Here is a 21,902-nt window from a genome sequence, read left to right as displayed (position 1 = left end):
ATCCACTGTGCCATCTCCTGGACCACTCTTTACTTCTCTATCTTGCTGTCTAAAAAAAAAAAAAATTGGGGGCCAGGAGGTAGCGCAGTGGGTTAAGTGCACATGCCACAAAGTGCAAGAACCAGCATAAGGATCCCAGTTTGAGCCCCCGGCTTCCCACCTTGTGTTGGGGGGTCGCTTCACAAGCAGTGAAGCAGGTCTGCTCTCTCGATTTCTCTGTCCTATCCAACAACAATGACAGTAATAGTGGTCCAGGAGGTGGCGCAGTGCATAAAGCATCGGACTCTCAAGCATGAGGTCCTGTGTTCAATCCCCGGCAGCACACGTACCAGAGTGATATCTGGCTTTTTCTCTCTCCTCCTATGTTTCTCATTAATAAATAAATAAATCTTTAAAAATGACAGTAATAACAATAATAATAATAAAACAAGAAGGGCAACAAAAGGGAAAAAAAAAAGCTTCCAAGAGCAGTGGACTTGTAGTGCAGGCACTGTGCCCCAGCGATAACCCTGGACGCAAGAAAAAAAAAAAAAAAAACTGGCCACCAAGTATCAAGTCCCAGTAATGATCCTATACTAGCAAAAAAATTAAAGTCATTTTCTTCCTTTGGACTTCTAAAGTTCTTTTTTCTATTATTATTATTATTATTATTTGCCTCCAGGGTTATTGTTGGGTTATTAAATCCACTGCTCCTGGAGGCTGTTTTTTCCCTTTTGTTGTCCTTGTTTATTGTTGTTATTATTGCTGTCGTTGTTGGATAGGACAGAGAGAAATGGAGAGAGAAGGGGAAGACAGAAAGGGGGAGAGAAAGACACCTGCAGACCTGCTTCATCACTTGTGAAGCAACCCCTCTGCAGGTGGGAACTGGGGGCACAAACCTGGATCCTTACACTGGTCCTTGTGCTTCATACCATGTGCGCTTAACCTGCTGGGCTACCACTGGATCCCCTTTTATTATATTTTTTAAACATTTCTCTCTTTTTTTAAAAAAGAATTTCTTTATTCACAAGGAAGATAGGAAGAGAGAGAAAGAACCAGACATCACTCTGGTACATGTGCTGCTGGGGGTTGAACCCCGGGACCTCATGCTTGAGAATCCAGTGCTTTGTCTACTGCACTACTTTCCGTACCACTCTTTTTTTCCTTTTTAAATAATTATTTATTTATTGGATAGACACAACCAGAAATTGAAAGGGAAAGGGGTGATAGAAGAGAGAGACAGTGGTCCGGGAGGTGGTGCAGTAGATAAAGCATTGGACTCTCAAGCATGAGGTCCTGAGTTTAATCCCTGGCAACACATGTACCAGGGTGATGCCTGGTTCTTTCTCTCTCCTATGTTTCTCATTAATAAACAAAATCTTTTTTTTTTTTTTTTTAAAGATTTTATCTATCCATCAATGAGAAACATAAGAGGAGAGAAAAAGAACCAGGCATCACTTTGGCACATGTGCTACCGGGGCTCAAACTCAGGACCTCATGCTTGAGAGTCCAATGCCTTACCCACTGCACCACTTCCCAGACCACAAATAAAATCTTTAAAAAAAAAAAAGAAGAGAGGCGGGGATAGATAGCATAATGTTTATGCAACAGACTGTCATGCCTGAGGCTCTGAAGTCCATCCCAGGTTCAGTCCCCTGATCCACCATAAGCCAGAGCTGAGTAGTGCTCTGGTAAAAAAAAAAAAAGTCAACCAGGAATGGTGAAGCCCTGAGGAGAGAGACAGAGAGACACCTGCAGCACTGCTTCACCACTCGTGAAGTTTTACCCCTGCAGGCAGGGACTGGGGACTTGAACCTAGCTCCTTGAGCACTGTAATATGTGTGTTCAACAAGATGTGCCACCACCTGGCCTAACTTTATCAAGTTACCGTGCAATACAACTTAATTATTGTTAAATTAAATATTAAAATAATCAGTAGATTCATTATCCCTATAGTATAAAACCTATGAAGGGCAGGCAGTGGCATACCTGTTAAGCACACTCATTATAGTGCACAAGAACCTGGGTTCAAGCCCCTGGTCCCCATCTGCAAGGGGCAAGCTTCATAAATGATGAAGCAGGGTTGTAGCTGTCTCTCTCTCTTTCCCGCTATACTTCCTCCTTCTCTCAATTTCTTTCTGCTTCTAATAGTAAATAAAAATTTTAAAAGCTTATAATATAAAAGTACTCTTGTTCCAGTATTTTCTCTATTTCTGCTTCACCCAACTGCTACTGTTAGTAACTTTTCTGCAATGATTCTAAAATCTTATCTCTTCTTTCTACCCATGATCCTGATTCTGCACTTCAAACCCATTTAAATAAGCATAATCTCTTTACTTGGGCCTTGTAGAATAGGATGAGGAAACATCTTTTCAAGAGTGGAAGAATGGAGAAGGGAAGATGATTGAGGGAAGACTGGCACCAGTGTATAAATATGAACTCTATTAGAGAAAAATGGGGGGCCATGTGGTGATGCACCTAATTAAGTGCTCATTTTACAGAGCACAAGGACCCAGGTTCAAGCCCCTGGTTCCCACCTGCAGGGGAAAGCTTTGTGAGTAGTGAAGCAGGACTGCAGGTGTCTGTCTCCCTTCTATCACCTCCCCTCTTGATTTCTGGCTGTCTCTATCTAATAAATAAATGAAGATAATAAAAAATAAATAATAAAAAAGCAGAAATTGAGAATCAGGCGGTAGCGCGCCGGGTTAACGAAGCACAAGGACTGGCATAAGGATCCCGATTCAAGCCCCCGGTTCGAGTCCACGGCTCCCCACATACAGGGGGGGCTCATTTTACAAGCGGTAAAACAAGTCCGCAGGTATCTATCTTTCTCTCCCTCTTTCTGTCTTCCCCTCCTCCATTTCTTTGTTCTAACAACAACAGCATCAATAACAATAATAACTACAACAACAAAAAACAAGGGCAACAAAAGGGAAAATAAATAAATAAAAATAAAAAAATAAAAAAGAAATCGGGAGTTGGGCGGTAGCACAGTGGGTTAAATACATGTGATGCAAAGCGCAAGGACAGGCTAAGGATCCTGGTTCCAGCCAGCATGGGGGTCGATTCAGAAGTGGTAAAGCAGGTCTGCAGGTGTCTGTCTTTCTCTCCCCCTCTTTGTCTTCCCCTCCTCTCTCTATTTCTCTCTGTCTTATCCAACAACAATAATAACTACAACAATTAAAAAACAAGGGCAACAAAAGGGAGTAAGTAAATGAATAAATACATTTTAAAAAAAGTAAAAGTTAAATCCAATAAATTGACAATCTTTCTTCATTATAGTATGAGTAGTTGAGTCGTACTAGGTTGAAAATGTCTCTCCTAATTAATACTTTTAGGTATTGACCAAGAAGAAATTACAAGACTTAGTAAGAGAAGTTGATCCTAACGAGCAACTGGATGAAGATGTAGAGGAGGTAAGATGGTATTGGGTACCCCAACAAAACTAGCAAATAGCAGTTAACATAGACTTCAAAGTCACACATGTAAATTTGAATGTTTGCCCTGCCACTTAGCAGCTTTGTTGCTACTGGTGAGCCACACAAGCTTTCTAGGACTAAGATTCCTCTTGTTGTGTTTATATGTTTGAAATTTATTTTTATTTTTACCAGAGCACTGATCATCTTTGGCTTATGGTGGTGTGGGGTACTGAACCTGATTCTGCAAACAATTTTTATACCTGAGGCTTTGAGTTCCCAGGTTAAATTATTAATGAGAAAGACAGGAGGAGAGAAAAAAACAGACATCGCTCTGGTACATGTGCTACCAGGGATTGAACTCAGGACCTTATGATTGAGAATCTAATGCTTTATCCACTGCGCCATCACCTGGACCACCCCAGGTTAAATTCCCAACACCACAGTAAGCCAGAGCTGAGCAGTGCTCTGTTCATAAAAAATAAATAAATAAATTATGACAGAGGAGAGAGAGAAAATAAGAGAGATACCTGAAGCACTGCTCTACTGTTCATGAAGCTTACTCCTTTTTGATAGGGACCAAAGTCTTAAACTTGGATCCTCCAACATGGTATCTAGGTGTGTCATCCTGCCTGGCCCAGCATTGAACTTTATGCCTGAGATTCCCAGTTCAGTCTCTAGCCTGGCATATACCAGAATGGTACTCTGACTTACCTCTCTTCTCACTGCTTTATGTGAAATTCTCTAATTCATTCTCTCTGTGTGTATCACTCTGTCTCATTAAAAAAAAAAAAAAGCAGGGGGTTGGGCAGTAACGCAGCGGATTAAGCGCACATGGTGCAAAGTGCAAGGACCTACGTAAGTCTCCTGTTCCCCACCTGCAGGGATGTTGCTTCACAGGTGGTGAAGCAGGTCTGCAGGTGTCTATCTTTCTCTCCCCCTCACTGTCTTCTCCTCCTCTCTTCATTTCTCTCTGTCTTATCCAACAATGATGACATCAACAACAATAATAACTACAACAACAAAAAACGAGGGCAACAAAAAGAGAAAAAATATTTTTTTCAAAGAGGCGGGGATAGATAGCATAATAGTTATGCAAAGAGACTCTCATGCCTAAGGCTCCAAAGTCCCAGGTTCAATCCCCCCACCTCACTATAAACCAGAGCTGATCAGTGCTCTGGTAGGAAAAAAAAAAAAAAAGATATGAATGAATTACACTCAGCCTGAATTGATGTTTTTCTATTGTCCTCATATCGCCCCTTCCCCACCTGAGCTCAAATGCTGATTCCAGGGCTTCTAGTAGACCTGAAAAAAAAAATGAACCAAGCAGACAGTTATCGCAGCACCAGGAATTCACCCTAACAGCATCATGGTTGCTCTCCCCCACTTTCGTCTTTTGCAGATGCTGCTGCAGATTGCTGATGATTTTATCGAGAGTGTAGTGACAGCAGCCTGCCAGCTTGCCCGGCATCGTAAGTCCAGCACCTTGGAAGTGAAAGATGTACAGCTGCATCTAGGTATGGGATCTCTCTCCTTTCTGAGGTATCCAACTACCACTTCTTGACAGCCAGGGAAATGGAGTCAGAGGACCTACCTGCCAGAACCACACTTTTTTTTTTTTTAAACAGAAAAAAAAGTTTTTGTAAGCAGAGTACTGAGATCATAATCTTTGTCTAATCTTTTTTTAATTTATTTTTATTTATTTTTTTTTATTTAAGAAAGGATTAATTAACAAAACCATAGGGTAGGAGGGGTACAATTCCACACAATTCCCACCACCCAATCTCCATATCCCACCCCCTCCCCAGTAGCTTTCCCATTTTCTATCCCTCTGGGAGCATGGACCCAGGGTCATTGAGGGTTGCAGAAGGTAGAAGGTCTGGCTTCTGTAATTGCTTCCTCGCTGAACATGGGCGTTGACTGGTCGGTCCATACTCCCAGTCTGCCTCTCTCTTTCCCCAGTAGGGTGGGTCTCTGGGGAATCAGAGCTCCAGGACACATTGGTGGGGTCTTCAATCCAGGGAAGCCTGGCTAGGCTTACTGGATAGAGACAGAGAGAAATTGAGAGAGAGAAGGGAGAGATGGGGGGAAGAGAGACAGAGAGACACCTGCAGACCTGCTTCACCGCTTGTGAAGTGACTCCCATGTAGGTGGGGAGCCAGGGGCTTGAACTGGGATTCTAACTTGTCCTTGCACTTTGTGCCACGTTTGCTTAACCTGCTGTGCTACTGCCCAACTCCCCACCTTTTTTTTTTTTAAGCCATTTTTAAATTTGTGACTAATGATTTTATCAGATTACAAGTTCCACACTAGAGGCCAGGTATTGGTGCACTTGGTTGAGCACACATGTTACAGTGCACAATGACTTAGGTTCAAGTCCCCAGTTCCCACTTGCAGGGGAAAGCTCACAAATGATGAAGCACTGTTGCAGGTGTCTCTCTGTCTCTCTCCCTCTTTATCACCCTCTTCCCTCTTGATTTCTGGCTTGTCTCTATCCAATATAAAAAAGTAAAGATAAAAGGGGAGTTGGTAGTGAATTGGGTTAAGCGCATGTGGCGCAAAGTGCAAGGACTGGCGTAAGGATCCCGGTTCGAGCCCCCGGCTCCCCACCTGAAGGGGAGTCGCTTCACAAGCAGTGAAGCAGGTCTGCAGGTGTCTATCTTTCTCTCTCCCCTCTCTGTCTTCCCCTCCTCTCTCTATTTCTCTCTGTCCTATCCAACAACAACATCAATAGTAACTACAACAATAAAAAACAACAAGGGCAACAAAAGGGAATAAATAAATAAATATTAAAAAATTATAAAAAATGATAAAATAAAAAAATTTAAAAAACAAACAAACTGCAACACAAGTTCCACACTACACCCACCACCAAAGTGTTGTGCCCTCACCCTCCCAACAATAACCACTATATTACCTTATTTTTCCTACTTACCTTTTTTTTTAATTTCTTTATTGGGGAATTAATGTTTTACATTCAACAGTAAATACAATAGTTTGTACATGCATAACATTTCCCACTTTTCCATATAATGGTACAAACCCCCACTAGGTCCTCTGTCATCTTTCTTGGATCTGTATTCTCCCCACCCACCCACCCCAGAGTCTTTTACTTTGGTGCAATACGCCAAATCCAGTTCAGGTTCTACTTGTGTTTTCTTTTCTGATCTTGTTTTTCAACTTCTGCCTGAGAGTGAGATCATCCCATACTCATCCTTCTGTTTCTGACTTATTTCACTTAACATGAATTTTTCAAGGTCCATCCAAGATCAGCTGAACATGGTGAGGTCACCATTTCTTATAGCTGAGTAGTATTCCATTGTATATATGTACCACAACTTGCTCAGCCACTCATGTGTTGTTGGACACCTGGGTTGCTTCCAGGTTTTGGCTATTACAAATTGTGCTGCCAAGAACATATGTGTACACAGATCTTTTTGGATGGGTGTGTTGGGTTCCTGAGGATATATCCCCAGGAGAGGAATTGCAGGATCATAGGGTAGGTCCATTTCTAGCCTTCTGAGAGTTCTCCAGACAGTTCTCCACAAAGGTTGGACCAATTGACATTCCCACCAGCAGTGCAGGAGGGTTCCTTTGACCCCACAGCCTCTCCAGCATCTGCTACTGTTACCTTTTCTGCTGTATGACCTTCTCATAGGAGTGAAGTGGTATCTCATTGTTGTCTTGATTTGCATTTCTCTGACAATTAGAGAGTTGGAGCATTTTTTCATGTGTTTCTCGGCCTTTTGGATCTCTTCTGTGGTGAATATTCTGTTCATGTCCTCCCCCCATTTTTGGATGGGGTTATTTGTTATCTTGTTGTTGAGATTTGCAAGTTCTTTATATATTCTGGTTATTAGCCTCTTGTCTGATGTATGGCATGTAAAGATGTTCTCCCATTCTGTGAGTGATCGTTTGGTTTGGGTAGTGGTTTCTTTAGCTGTGTAGAAGCTTTTTAATTTGATGTAGTCCCATAGGTTTATGCTTGTCTTAGTCTTTGTAACTGGATTCGTTTCATTGAAGATGTCTTTAAAATTTATGCGGAAAAGAGTTCTGCCCATATTTTCCTCTAAGTATCTGATAGTTTGTGGTCTAACATCCAAGTCCTTGATCCACTTGGAATTTACTTTTGTATTTGGTGAAATATAATGGTTCATTTTCATTCTTCTGCATGTTTCAACCCATTTTTTCCAATACCATTTGTTGAAGAGACTGTGCTTTCCCTATTTAATAGTCTGGGCACCTTTGTCAAAGATTAGATGTTCATAGGTGTGGGGGTCACTCCAGGCCTCAAATGCTCAACTGTGAAATGTTGGAATTATAATATTCACTGTACAGAGTGATTATGAGAAATATATATATATGAGAAATTTTATATATTTTTAATAGAATACATTTTTAATTAGTGATTTACAAAATAACGGGTATAATTCCACACCATTTCCACCAATAGAGTTCTGTGTCCCCATGTGAGAATTGATTTACAAAATTTTTTTAAAACTTTATTTTTTCCCTTTTGTTACCCTTGTTGTTTATTGTCATTGTTGTTATTGCTGTTGTTGTTGTTAGAAATTGAGAGAGTAGGGGAAGACGGGGGGGGGGGGGGGAAGAAAGACACCTGCAGACCTGCTTCACTTCCTGTGAAGCGAACCGCCTTGCAAGTGGGGAGCCAGGGGCTAGAACTGGGATCCTGATGCTGGCTTGTGCACTTTCTGCCATGTGCGCTTAACCACCCAGCTCCCAATTTACAAAATTTTAAGATAATAGGAGTGTGAAATTTTTTTTCCAAAAGATTTATTTATGTATACTAGAGAGAGAACCAAATCATCCTTCAGTCTGGCACATATGGTACCCAGGATCCAACTTAATAGTCTGGTGAGGCTTTATTCACCCATCCACTGATTGTGTGGATTATGAATTATGCTTGTAAAGTAAACTGAAAGAAAAAAAAAAGTAACCTGATACAGGGCCTGACACAAAGTAAGAACTTACTAAATTTAGCTTTTTTGTCTCTACCATTCAAATAATTATGTTTCCCATCCAGTTCTTTTTTTTTTTTTCCCATACAGTTCTTATCCTATTTATCAATTTTCCTATGAAAATTATCAAGTAGTCTGGGAGGTGGTGCAGTAGATAAAGCACTGGACTCTCCAGCATGAGGTCCTCAGTTTGATGCTTGGCAGCACATGTGCCAGAATGATGTTTGATAATTTCTTTCTCTCTTCCTATCTTTCTCATTAATAAACAAAATTTTATTTAAAAAAAAAAAAGGAAAGAAAGAAACAAAGATGTATTGCACCAAAGTAAAAGACTCTGGAGTGGGGGAGAGTACAGGTTAAAAAAAGTTGACAGAGGACCTAGTGGGAGTTGTATTGTTATGTGGAAATCTGAGAAATGTTATGCATGTACAAACTGTTGTATTTACTGTCTAATGTAAAACAATCCCCCAATAAAGAAATGTAAAAAAAAGAAAGAAAACTATCAAAATTTACATATAATTCTGTGTTCTGCTCTCCTTCTTTTGTTTAGGTTTTTTTTTTTTTTTTAATTCATGAGAAAGGAGCACGCCAAAGTAAAAGATTCTGGGGTGGGTGGGGAGAATACAGGTCCAAGAAGGATGACAGAGGACCTAGTGGGGGTTGTATTGTTATATGGGAAACTGGGGAATGTTATGCATGTACAAACTATTGTATTTACTGTTGAATGTGAAACATTAATTCCCTAATAAAGAAATTTTAAAAAAAGAAAAAAAGAGAAAGATAGGAGGAGAGAGACATTACTCTGGTACATGTGTTGCCGGGGATCAAACTAGGGACCTCATGGTTGAGAATCCAATGCTTTATCCACTGCACCACCTCCCGGACCACTTGTCTAGGATTTCATACCTGCACAATTTGTCTCTAGTGGATCTTTTTTTTTTTCTTTCTTTATAAAAGATACTTCCATCCTATTTTGCATATATATCAAAAGGTTATGCAAAACACTTTCATGCCTGAGGCTCTGAAATCCCAAGTTTAATTCAGCCCCTGCACCACTATAAAACAGAGTTGACCAATACTCTGGTCAAAGAAAAGAGAGAGAAGTAAAGTCTTTTGCATAACTACTATGCTGTCTCCTTTGCCCAGCTGTACACTTATATTTGTTTATTTAGGAGTTAGTATAGCTATGCCAGATACTGACAAAGTGAAATAAACAAAAAGATCTGTGACTACTTCTACAGATGTCTTGCAGAGATGCTCATACTTAGTGGCAGAAGAGCATAGAGCTTTGGTATAGACATACCCACATCTCTGTTCCTATATATGTTTACCTCAGACTCTGGGATTGCTTTCTGTCATTGGATGCTCTCACCCACCCTATAAGGTGTGGTTATTGCTATTATGCCTTCCATGTAAATGATGAATAAAGTGAAACCAATGGTACATGCTTTGGCTATATAAAATACCATATAACACATATAATTCTGTTAATTATATATATATAATTCTCCAGAATAATAGGAATGATGTTTGGGTTTGAGAGCAATTATTTTGAGCATAAGTGCACATAACCGCGTTAAGTGCACATAGTACTAAGCATAAGGACCTAAGCAACAATCATGATTCCAGCCCCTGACTCCCCACCTGCAGAGGGGTCACATCACAAGCAGTGAAGCTTCCCATCCTCTCTCTATCTTCCTGTCTTTTCTCAGTTTCTCTCTGTCTAAAACAAAACAAAACAGTATGACAGCTGAAGAAATAAATGACTTTCCTTTTCTCTGGAGGGTCACAGAAACCTTGAGCTCAGTATTCATTGCTTTAGGTAATTTACCCTCTTCCCCCACCACCCCCTTTGCAAGAAATTCAAGTGGTATAATTTAAAACATTGAAGGGGACTGGAAGCTCCCAAGTCCCAAATTCAATCGCAAGCAGCACCATAAGCTGAACAATGTTCTGGCAGGGGAGAAAAAAAGATATTGGGGGGGGGGGTGGACGGACAGGGGATTTAAAACTTTGAAGGAGGCCAGCAAGATAGCTTACCTGAGAAGGCATCTTTGACATGTATACAACCCAGGTCCAAACCTCTATTCCCCACAACACTGAGGAAAAATCTTTCTTTCTTTTTTTTTAATTAATTAATTTATTTATTTTCCCTTTTGTTGCCCTTGTTGTCTTTTTTTTTTTTCCTTGTTGTCTTTTTATTGTTGTTGTAGTTATTATTGTTGTTGTTAACTGATGTCATCGTTGTTGGATAGGACAGAGAAATATGGAGAGAGGAGGGGAAGACAGAGAGAGGAAGAGAAAGATAAACACCTGCAGACCTACTTCACCACCTGTGAAGCGACTCCCCTGCAGATGGGGAGCTAGAGGCTCAAACCGGGATCCTTCTGCTGGTCCTTGTGCTTTGCGCCATGTGCGCTTAACCCGCTGCACTACTGCACAACTCCCGAAAGCTTTCTTTTTATGGTGTCTCTCTTACACACACACACACACACACACACACACACACACACACACACACACACACACACACACACTTTATATTTGAAAAGAGTTGATGAGGAGCAATGAAACTCTTAACAGCAATCAAAAATAAATAAGTAAGATCTTGAAGGTATCACATGCAATTCTTAAATTTGTATCCCATAAGATCCTATTGTAGGGTTATTGCCAGTATAACTGATGGTTCAAATTAGTTTTGTCTGGCCCTCCTGTGAGGGTCACAGTACACACCCAGTGCTGTCTTCCTGCTCTCATTTCTATTTTGGCCTCTTCCTTGCAGAACGCCAGTGGAACATGTGGATCCCAGGATTTGGATCTGAAGAAATTCGACCCTACAAAAAAGCTTGCACCACAGAAGCTCACAAACAGGTGAGGAACTGCCAGAGTCCCAGGGCAGCCACAGCAGATCCCTTGCACTGTGTTTCATTTCTTTTTTTTTTTCTTAATCTTTTTTTTCTTTATTTATTTTCTCTTTTGTTGCCCTTGTTTTATTGTTATAGTTATTATTGTTAGTTATTAATGTTGTCATTGTTGGATAGGACAGAAAGAAATGGAGAGGAGGGGAGACAGAGAGGGGGAGAGAAAGATAGACACCTGCAGACCTGCTTCACCGCTTGTGAAGCAACTCCCCTGCAGGCGGGAGCCAGGGATTCGAACCGAGATCCTTACTCTAGTCCTTGCGCTTTGCGCGCTTAACCCGCTGCACTACCGCCCAGCCCCCACTGTGTCTCATTTCTTTCCTCACACAGCAGCCTTCCTTATGTAGGCCAAAGGTTAGAGAAGGCAAGAACAGCTGGGCTCTATGATAGCAGTCATGCTTCCTTGGTGCTTTGCTGTTCCCTTGGGAGGTTTGAGTTTGTTCTTCAACTCTGATAGTCATAATCTAAAACTCTTATTCAAAGGGGTCATGTGGTGATCCACCTGGTTGTGTGCACACCTTACAGTTCACGAGGACTTGGGTTCAAGCCCCCTTTCCCTACCTGCAGGGAGGAAACTTCATGAGCAGTGAAGCAGTGCTGCAGGTTTTTCTCTTTCTCCTTTCTATTTTTCCCATCCCTCTCAATTTCTCTATCTTTTAAAAAATTTTTTAATATTTATTTATTCATTTTCCCTTTTTGTTGCCCTTGTTGTTGTAGTTATTATTGTTGTTGTTATTGATGTCATCGTTGTTGGATAGGACAGAGAGAAATGGAGAGAGGAGGGGGAGAGAAAGACAGACACCTGCAGACCTGCTTCACCGCCTGTGAAGCGACTCCCCTGCAGGTGGGGAGCCGGGGGGCTTGAAACAGGATCCTTACGCCAGTCCTTGTGCTCTGTCCCACCTGCACTTAACTGCTGCACTACCGCCTGACTCCCCCTCTCTGTCTTTACCCAAAATAAATATATTTAAACAGGGAGTCGGGCGGTAGCGCAGTGGATTAGGCACATGTGGCGCAAAGTGCAAAGACCGGCTTAAGGATCCTGGTTCGAGCTTCTGGCCCCCCACTTACAGGGGAGTCACTTCACAGGTGGTGAAGCAGCTCTGCAGTTGTCTGTCTTTCTCTCCCCCCTCTGTCTTCCCCTCTTCTCTCTGTCCTATCCAACAACGACATCAATAATAACTACAACATTAAAACAACAAAGGCAACAAAAGGAAATAAATAAATTTTTTAAAAAATATATAAAATAAATAAATATATTTAAACAAATAAAGCTTTTAAATCTGGGTTCTTCAAAAGTCCCTGGGACATCTCTTCAGTGAAATTTTCATTGTTGCTAATTAGAACGTCATATGGGAAGCAGAAGTATGCAGTAGTTGTGAGTAGCACCCAGGCTGTTCGGCCAGGTACTGTGCTTTCTGTCCCTCTTACTAAGGTGCTAACAGATCAGTGTGAGAATCTGATTACACACACATGATAGACATACACATAGACAGACATAGTGATGCACCCAGTAGAGTGTACACATTACTATACACAAGGACCTGGGCTCAAGGCCCTAGTCCCCACCTGCAGAAGGGAAGCTTCCCAAGTGGTGAAGCATTGCTGTGGATGACTCACACTTCACTTTATACAAGGATCTGGGTCCAAGTCCCTGGAATTACATAGGAGCACCATTAAATACATCTTTAAAAAGATATGTTTATGGGCCATGCGGCAGCACATCTGTTAAAGTGGATACATTACTACTACTACTAGCGTTTGCCCTTCTTCCATAGCCAGTCAACAGCGTCAGGTTGAGCCTGATGTAAAGTTTCGAGACCTCCTTTGAATCTGGAGAGGTGGCAGTCATTGACTATGTGGGTCATAGTCTGTCTGTAGCCGCAGGGGCAGTTCGGGTCGTCTCTGGCTCCAATGCACAAGGACACAGGTTCAAATCTCCAGTCCATACCCGCAGATGGGAAGCTTCATGAGTGGTGAAGCAGTGCAGCAGGTCTTGGGTGTGCTTGGGTGCTCTCTCTTATACTTCCCCCTCAATTTTTCAAATCCTGTTGTATGAACCACTATGTTATCTCCCTGCTCCATCAGTATTTATTTATTTTTATTGTTATTTTTACCAGAGCATTTATCAGCTCTGGTTTATGGTGGTATGGGATTGAATTTAGGATTTCAGAGCCTCAGGCATGAGAGTCTCTTTGCATAACCATTACGCTATCTACCCCTGCCCTCATATTTATGTTATTACTCAAATCATATAAGTATCAGAGAGATGGTTCACTCGTAGGGGCACATGCCCATCAATACAACCCAGATTCCAACCCTGACACCACATAGGAGTGTCATAGCACTGGGGAAAACTGGTGCTGCGGTGTCTCTTCCTTTCTGTATCTGAATGAAAAGTCATCTCAGAGTGGCTCTGGGAGTGAGGGGGGAGGTCATATGAAATTAGAAGAGTGTTTCATATGAGAAAAATAGAGAAAGAGAGGAGCCAGACTATGACATAAAGAGCTTGAAATCAGGGCAGGGGTTAGATAGCATAATGGTTATGCAAAGAGCCTCTCATGCCTGAGGCTCTGAAGTCCCAGGTTCAATCCCTGTACTACCATAAGCCAAAGCTGATAACCATAAACTCTGGTTAAAAAAAAAAAAAAAAAGCTTGAGTGGTCTGGGAGGTGGCGCAGTGGTAAAGCTTTGGACTCTCAAGCATGAGGTCCCGAGTTCAATCCCGGGCAGCACATGTTCCAGAGTGATGTCTGGTTCTTTTGCTCTCCTCCTGTCTTTCTCATAAATAAATTTAAAAATCTTAAAAAAAAAAAAAAAAAAAAAGCTTGAATCAAACCAGGAGTTTTAGGCAAGTAGTCTACCAACTAAACTATTTCCCTGACTATTCTTACCTTATTTTATTTTTCATTATTATTAATATTTATTTATTTATTTATTTATTTTTTATTTGCCTCCAGGGTTATCACTGGGTCTTGGTGCCTACGCTATGAATCCACTGCTCCTGGAGGCTATATATATATTTTTAAAGATTTTATTTATTTATTAATGAGAAAGATAGGAGGAGAGAGAGAAAGAGACAGACATCACTCTGGTACATGTGCTGCCGGGGATTGAACTCAGGACCTCATGCTTGAGAGTCTACTTCCTTAGCCACTGCGCCACCTCTCAGACCACAATTATTAATCTTTAATTAGAGCAGAAATTGAGAGGGGAGAGGGAAGCAGAGACACCTGCAGCCCTGCTTCACTACTTGTGAAGCTTTCCCCCCTGCAAATTGGTACCAAGGGCTTGAACCTGGGTCATTGCACACTGTGATATTTATGTTTAACCAGGTGACCACTGCCTAGACCATTATCATAGCCATCATTGTTATTATTATTGCCATCTTGCTAGCCTAGAGCAGTTTGATTCTTTTGGTCACTAAAATAGAACCAGGGGTCTCACTAAATGGAGCACACATTACCATGTGCCAGCACTATGAATCCACTGATATTGGGGGACATTTTCCCCCCATTTTTTACTGGCTAGGACAGAGAGAAATTGAGAGACATGGAGAAGACAAGGAGAGAGAAAGACACCTGCAGACCTGCTTCATCACTTATGAAGTGAACCCCACCTATAACCCTGGAGGCAATAAATAAATAAATGGATGAATGAATGAGTGAATGAATGAACAAGCAAAGAGTCAGGCTGCTTAACTGCTTTGTGCCTATAGAGCCTGTGATGTAGAGCATGCTAGCTGCACATGGATATTCTAGAAAGTTCCTGACTCTAACTTGTGTAATTGTTCACTTCTCTCTCCTTTTAGAGAATGGCACTGATCCGGAAAACAACCAAGAAATAACAAATGGAAAAATCAGGGAATGGACAACAATGTATTTGGAGATACTTGAGCTGAAACCTCAGCCATCTCATCTTTGGAATTTTTTTTTTAATGCTTTACAGAGAAGCATATATTTTTTATTAGCAGTGCAGCAATATAATGACTGAGAGGATCTGCCAAAAGAATAAAGCCTCCTACCCCAACTTCTGAATCCTTTCCCCTGCCATCTCAAAGAAGAGCAATGTATCTTCCAGAGAAGATTTTATTTGTGGTTTATTATATAAGTGATTGAATATGGGACAAAGCATTATGGTCTTGTTTGGTAAGACAGTATTAGCAGGATTTGTAGGTTTTGTTTCCTTCTCCCTTCCCCTTTTCCCTGTACTTTGTAATGTCAGTGTTTATATGAATATGACGTTGATTTGCTTTTCCAGAATAAAGAAGTTATTAATTGAAAAACACAGGGAACATGGCTTACAGCCTTTGAAACTCCAGAGGAGGGTGAAGACAAGCAAGGCTAGATATTGTTCTCCAGTCAGCAGGTGGAAGCATCATTACTCATTTCTGTGACTAAGGGGGCGAGGCACCAGGCACAGCCGGTTAAGCGTACATGGCGTGAAGTTCAAGGACCAGCCTAAGGATCCCAGTTCAAGCCCTCAGCTCCCCACCTTCAGGGGGAGGGGGTCTCTCCATAGGCAGGGAAGATGGACAACATACTTTATGCTACACCTGAGAAAGATGGGTCAATATTGGGGCAGCTTGGAATTTTCCTACTCATGACCACAGAATGTGAGCTCAGATCTAGAGGAATGCAGAGATCACATAGGCACCTAAGCTGAATATGGGCCCCAGATCAGATCAAATTGATGGGGTTTACAGTCAACAATATTTATACACCTTTCCCATATTTAGGAGCTACTCTCTTCCCTGATCTAGCTTTCTGGTCTTTTTTCCAGCCATGACATCCTCTCCCCAGACAATAACTTGGATCCACCTGCATATCAGATTTCAGGCTCAGGGCAAAAAGAAAAACAACAACAAAAAAAATTTAGTATAGGCACAGGCCCTCTGGAATATAACTAAAATATGCCTACTAGCTATGTACAAAATGGAGAGAAAAGTCTGCACTATTCCAGCTTTTAGGTCCATGATTGGCCAACAATTTGTTTGGCTTTGTATGTTAACTTTGTATGTTGCACCAGGTTCCAGATGCTAGCATGATGCCAACCAGACTTCCCTGGACAGACAAACCCACCAACGTGTCCTGGAGCTCTACTTCCCCAGAGCCCTTCCCAACTAGGGAAAGAGAGAGACAGGTGGGGAGTATGGATCGACCTGTCGACGCCCATGTTCAGCAGGGAAGCAATTACAGAAGCCAGACCTTCCACCTTCTGCATCCCACAATGACCTTGGGCCCATACTCCCAGAGGGTTAAAGAATAGGAAAGCTATCAGGGGAGGGGATTGGATACAGAGTTCTGGTGGTGGGAATTGTGTGAAGTTGTACCCCTCTTATCCTATGGTTTAGTCAAATGTTTCCTTTTTATAAATAAAAAAGTTTTTTAAAAATTAAGTTTTCGGTCCTCCACTGAAGACAGAACGGGCCCAGAAAATTAGAGCAGTTTAATGGAAAGAGACAGGATAATGAACAGACCTCAATTCTTTTTTTTTTTTAATCTTTATTTATTATTGGATAGAGACAGAGAGATATTGAAAGGAGTGGGGGAGATAGAGGGAAAGAGACAGAGAGATGCCCACAGCCCTGCTTTACCACTCATGAAGCTTTCCCCCTGCAGGTGAGGACCAGTGGCTTGAACCTGGTTCCTTGCACACTGTAATGTGAGAGCTTAACCAGGTATTCCACCACCGGGCCCCATCTGAATTTATTTATTATTTATCATAATTTAATTTAACCAGGTCATCACTCAGTTCTGGTTTATGGTGATGCAGGGAATTGAATCTTGGACCTCTACAGCCTCGGGCATGAAATTTTTTTTTTTTTAGTGGATATCACATTAAAAAAATTTTAATTGGGTTAAGCACAGGTGGCACAAAGCACAAGGACTGGTATAAGGATCCCGGTTCGAGCCCCCCGCCTCCCCACCTACAGGGGAGTTGTTTCACAAGCAATGAAGCACAGACCTCAATTCTTTAATCAGTTATATGACAGGTAGGTAAGTGGTTTAATCTATCTAAAGTTTGTCCAGTGTTGTCTATTGAGCTTGTATCTGGCAGTGGACTCAGTGATGAGCAAAAAATGGGGAGCAACCCTGTGGCTGGATAAATTTAAAACAGGTGGTCAAGGAGATGGTGCAGTGGATAAAGCATTGGGCTCTCAAGCATGAGGTCCCAAGTTCAATCCCTGGCAGTATATGTACCAGAGTGACATCTGGTTCTTTCTCTCTTGTCTTTTTCATTAACAAAATTAAAGCAGGAACTATGATTAGTGCTTGAAAGTGTAAGTTCACAGGATGGGGACAGTACCCTGAGCAGGCAGGGAGGTGATGTACTGTTTGAACTGCAGTTTGGAGTAGACAGCATAATGGTTATGCAAAGAGACTCTCAAGCCTGAGGCTCTGAAATCCCAGGTTCAATCCCCTGCACCACCATAAACCAGAGCTGAGGAGTGCTCTGGTTTAAAAAAAAAAAAAAAAAAAGAGGGAGCTGGGCAGTAGCGCAGTGGGTTAAGGGTATGTGGTGCAAAACACAAGGACCAGCTTAAGCATCCGGGTTCAAGCCCCCCTCTCCCCACCTACAGGGGAGTCACTTCACAAGAGGTGAAGCACATCTACAGGTGTCTATCTTTCTCTCCCCCTCTGTCTTCTCCTCCTCTCTCCATTTCTCTCCATCCTGTTGTTAAAATTTTCGGAGTCTCTTGCTGGCCGGGTTAGCTTCACGGCGGGTAACAGAGACGCGGAGACAATGGCTGGGCAGGGAAGCTGTATTTCTTTATTCGGGAACAACGATTCATAAACTAAGACAAACTAATCACCAAACGGAACTCTGCTGTCTCTTTGCGGCGGCACAAGCACTCTCTCTTACTCTGGAACTCAGGAACTCTCTCCCACTCTCTACCTCTGGAACTCTGGTGGGGTTCCTTCGGGGCGGGGCCAAGCAGGCCCGGGAAACTAACTGGACTAATCTAATTCTCTCAGTGGGGGGAGAACTAGAACCCAATGTAAAGCATACAACACCATCCTATCCAACAACAATGACATCAATAACAACTACAGCAATAAAACAACCAGGGCAACAAAGGGAATAAATATATATATATATATATATATATATATATATATATATATATATATATATGAGGGAGTTGGGCGGTAGCGCAGTGGGTTAAGCGCACATGGCACCAAATGGAAGGACTGGCATAAGGATCCCGGTTCATACTCCCGGCTCCCCACCTACAGGGGAGTTACTTCACAGGTGGTGAAGCAGGTCCCCCTCTCTCGCTTCCCCTTCTCTCTCCATTTCTCTCTGTCCTATCTAATAATAATGACATCAACAACAATAAAGACAAGGGCAACAAAAGGGAAAATAAATAAATATAAATAATAAAAAAAAGAACTGCAGTTCAAAGGAAGGAGGTGAATGGGTTGAATTTAAAACTGCAAGAATGTATGCCAGCCCTGAGGCATGTGATGAGGTCAGTCAAGTCAGGCTAAGCCATGTGCCCTATAGGTCCTTAGAGGCTTTTACTCACCAAGTGATGAACACCATTGAAGGATTTTAAGCAGAAAGATGGCATGGTCACATCTGCATTTTTGAAGAGATCATTCTGGCCAGACTGCTCATTTTTTTTCATTGTATTTTATTTTTTATTTCTTTTTAAAAAATATTCCCTTTTGTTGCCCTTGTTTTATTGTTGTAGTTATTGATGTTGTTGTTGTTGGATAGGACAGAGAAATGGAGAGAGGAGGGGAAGACAGAGAGGGGGAGAGAAAGACAGACACCTGCAGACCTGCTTCACCGCCTGTGAAGTGACACCCCCCACCCCCCGCAGGTGGGGAGCCAGGTGCTCAAACCAGGATCCTGATGCTGGTCCTTGCACTTTGCACCATGTGTGCTTAACCCGCTGCGCCACCTGTCGGCTCCCTTTTATTTTTATTAAAGATTTATTGCCCAGGAGGTGGCACAGTGGATAAAGCATTGAACCCTCAAGCATGAGGGTTCGGTCCCCAGCAGCACATGTACCAGAGTGATGTCTGGTTCTTTCTTTCCTATCTTTCTCACTAATAAATAAACAAATTATTTAAAGATAAAAATTAAGATTTATTGACTAACATGAGGGGAAAACTAGAGCATCACTCAGGCACATATATCACTGGGGAGCAAACTTGGTACCTCAAGTTTTTACTTATTTTAAAAAAATATTTGATAGAAGAGAGAGAAACTGAGAGGGGGGAGATAGAAAGAGACAGACACTTGCAGTCCTGCTTTGCCACTCATGAAGCGTTCCCCCGGCACTTGGGGACTGGGGGTTTAAACCTGGGTCCTTGTGCATGGTAATACCTGCACTTAACCAGGTGTACCACCACCAGGCCCCACCTCATGCTTTTAACCCAGTCCTCTAGTGGGCTGGCTGGTGGCTTACCCAATAGATCATACATGTTACCCTGCTCAAGGATCCATGTTTGAGCCCCAGGCCATCCATCACTTGGGAGCACCTGCAGGGAGGAGTGTGTGGAGGGAAGGAGGTTTCGTGAGTGAAGCTAAAGTATCTCTTCTCTACCCCTTCCTCTCTATCTCTTTCATCCTCTAGGGGGAAGAAAAGAAAAATAATAACTACTGAGAGCAAGTGATGCACTTGAACCTCAGCAATAACCTTGTGTGTGTGTGTGGGGGGTGAATAAAAAGTTGGGGCTGGGTGGTGGTGCACCTTTTGGGGAACACATGTTACATATAATATGCAAGGACCCAGGTTTGAGCCCTGGTCCCCATCTACAGAGAGAAAGATTTTCAAGTGGTGAAACAGTACTAAAGGCATCTCTGTCTCTCCCTTTCTATTACCCTCTTCCCTCTCGATTTCTGGCTGTCTCTACTCAATAAATAAATAAAGATAATACTTTTTTTTTCCCCCTCCAGGATTATTGCTGGACTCGGTGCCTGCACCATGAATCCACCGCCCCTGGAGGCCATTTTCCCCCCTTTTTGTTGCCCTAGTTGTTGCAGCCTTGTTGCGGTTATTATTGCCATTGTTGACGTTGCTTTGTTGTTGGATAGGACAGAGAGAAATGGAGAGAGGAGGGGAAGACAGAGAGGGGGAGCGAAAGATAGACACCTGCAGACCTGCTTCACCGCCCGTGAAGCGACTCCCCTGCAGGTGGGGAGCCGGGGACTGGAACCGGGATCCTTACGCCGGTCCCTGCGCTTTGCGCCACGTGCGCTTAACCCACTGCGCCACCGCCTGACTCCCGATAATACTTTTTTTTTTTTTTAAGTCCAATATTGTTAGCCACTGCATTACTTCTTAGACTGCTGTTCATTTTATTTGAAGCTTGAGGGGTAGAAGTGCTGATGGGCTCATCCCCTACTCTGTTTCTATCCTCTCAGTTTCTCTCTGTCCTATCCAACAACAACAAAAACAAAAAAAAAAGGGCAACAAAGGGGGAAAAATAGCCTCCAGGAGCAGTGGGTTCGTAGTGCAAGTACTGAGCCCCAGCAATAACCCTGGAGGCAAAAAATATATATAGTAATTTGGGGCGGGGTTAGATAGCTTAATGGTTACGTGAAAAGACTGTCATGCCTGATGCCCCAGGGTCTCAGGTTCAATCCCCCATACCATCATAAACCAGGTTCGAGCCCCAGTGGGGTCTAGGGGCTTGAACCTGGGTCCTTGAGCATTGTAATACATGTGCTCAACCAGTTGTGCCACCACCCAGCCCCCGACAATGTAAACTATCTCCTGGTCCCTGAGTGAGAGCTTCAACAGCAAATACAATGACCTGAGTTTTTTTTTTTTTTACAATATTTATTTGTTTATTTAAGGTAAACAGAGAAATTGAGATGTTAGATAGGCAAAGAGAGAGACACCTGCAGCACTGTTTCACCACTTGTGAAGCTTCCCCTCTGGAGGTGGGCACCAGATGTCTTGAACCTTGGACCTTGTCCAGTACATCACCAATCAGCCCCCCAACATAAACAATCATAAGATTCTCTATTTGAAGATCTACCTCTGAGCTAGGGTACTGTCTGATCAAGCAGGAAGATACAACTTAAACTTGATAGTTTTGCATCATGTCTTGGGTGTTAGGGAAAAAAAAAAAAGTTCTTAATCAAAACCACTTAATAACCAAGCACTTCATACCCTTCCCTTCATGCTTAACTCAGAAAACTCCCATTTCATGAACACCAGGCTCTCAGTGAAAAAGTGAGAACAGAGTCTCCCAAGCAAAGGGTATGTGCAAGGTGTCTCTCTCCCTATCTACCCCTCCTCTTTTAATTTATCTCCTATCAAATAAAATATAAAGGAAAAAAAATGGCTACTGGAAACAGTGGATTTACAGTGCTGGCATCAAGCACCAGTGATAACTGGTGGTGAAAGGAAGGGAAAGGGGAGAGGAGAGGAGAGGAAGGAAAGAAAGAATGAAGAAAGAAAGAAAGGGAGGTTGTAGAAGACCTGAGTCTTTCTAAAAAAAAAAAAAAAAAAAGGAATATCAAAGATCACTTGAGACTGCAACAAGACAAGACTGAGACTACTTTGAGACTACCAAGTCTCCAGTGAGTGAAAACACGTGTGGCTTGTGGACAAAGAGGAGCCTAAGGAGATCTAACCC

The 21,902-nt window shown here is 42.3% G+C and overlaps 1 protein-coding gene across 1 annotated transcript in view; it reads left to right on the top strand.

Annotated features, from left to right (window-relative positions):
* The window catches only part of TAF12 (TATA-box binding protein associated factor 12), a 16,585-nt gene extending 1,003 nt beyond the window's left edge, over positions 1–15,582 (top strand). Inside the window, exons 2-5 of the mRNA XM_060205094.1 lie at positions 3,318–3,395; positions 4,798–4,912; positions 11,157–11,245; positions 15,107–15,582. Coding sequence (XP_060061077.1) covers positions 3,318–3,395; positions 4,798–4,912; positions 11,157–11,245; positions 15,107–15,142 — 318 coding nt within the window. The 3' untranslated portion in view covers positions 15,143–15,582. The remainder of the gene's footprint in view (positions 1–3,317; positions 3,396–4,797; positions 4,913–11,156; positions 11,246–15,106) is intronic.
* Positions 15,583–21,902: the final 6,320 nt, after the last annotated feature.

This window comes from Erinaceus europaeus, chromosome 13 (assembly GCF_950295315.1).
Source record: "Erinaceus europaeus chromosome 13, mEriEur2.1, whole genome shotgun sequence".
Classification (NCBI taxonomy): Eukaryota; Metazoa; Chordata; class Mammalia; order Eulipotyphla; family Erinaceidae; genus Erinaceus; species Erinaceus europaeus.
This window is presented reverse-complemented; position numbering and strand designations above follow the sequence as displayed.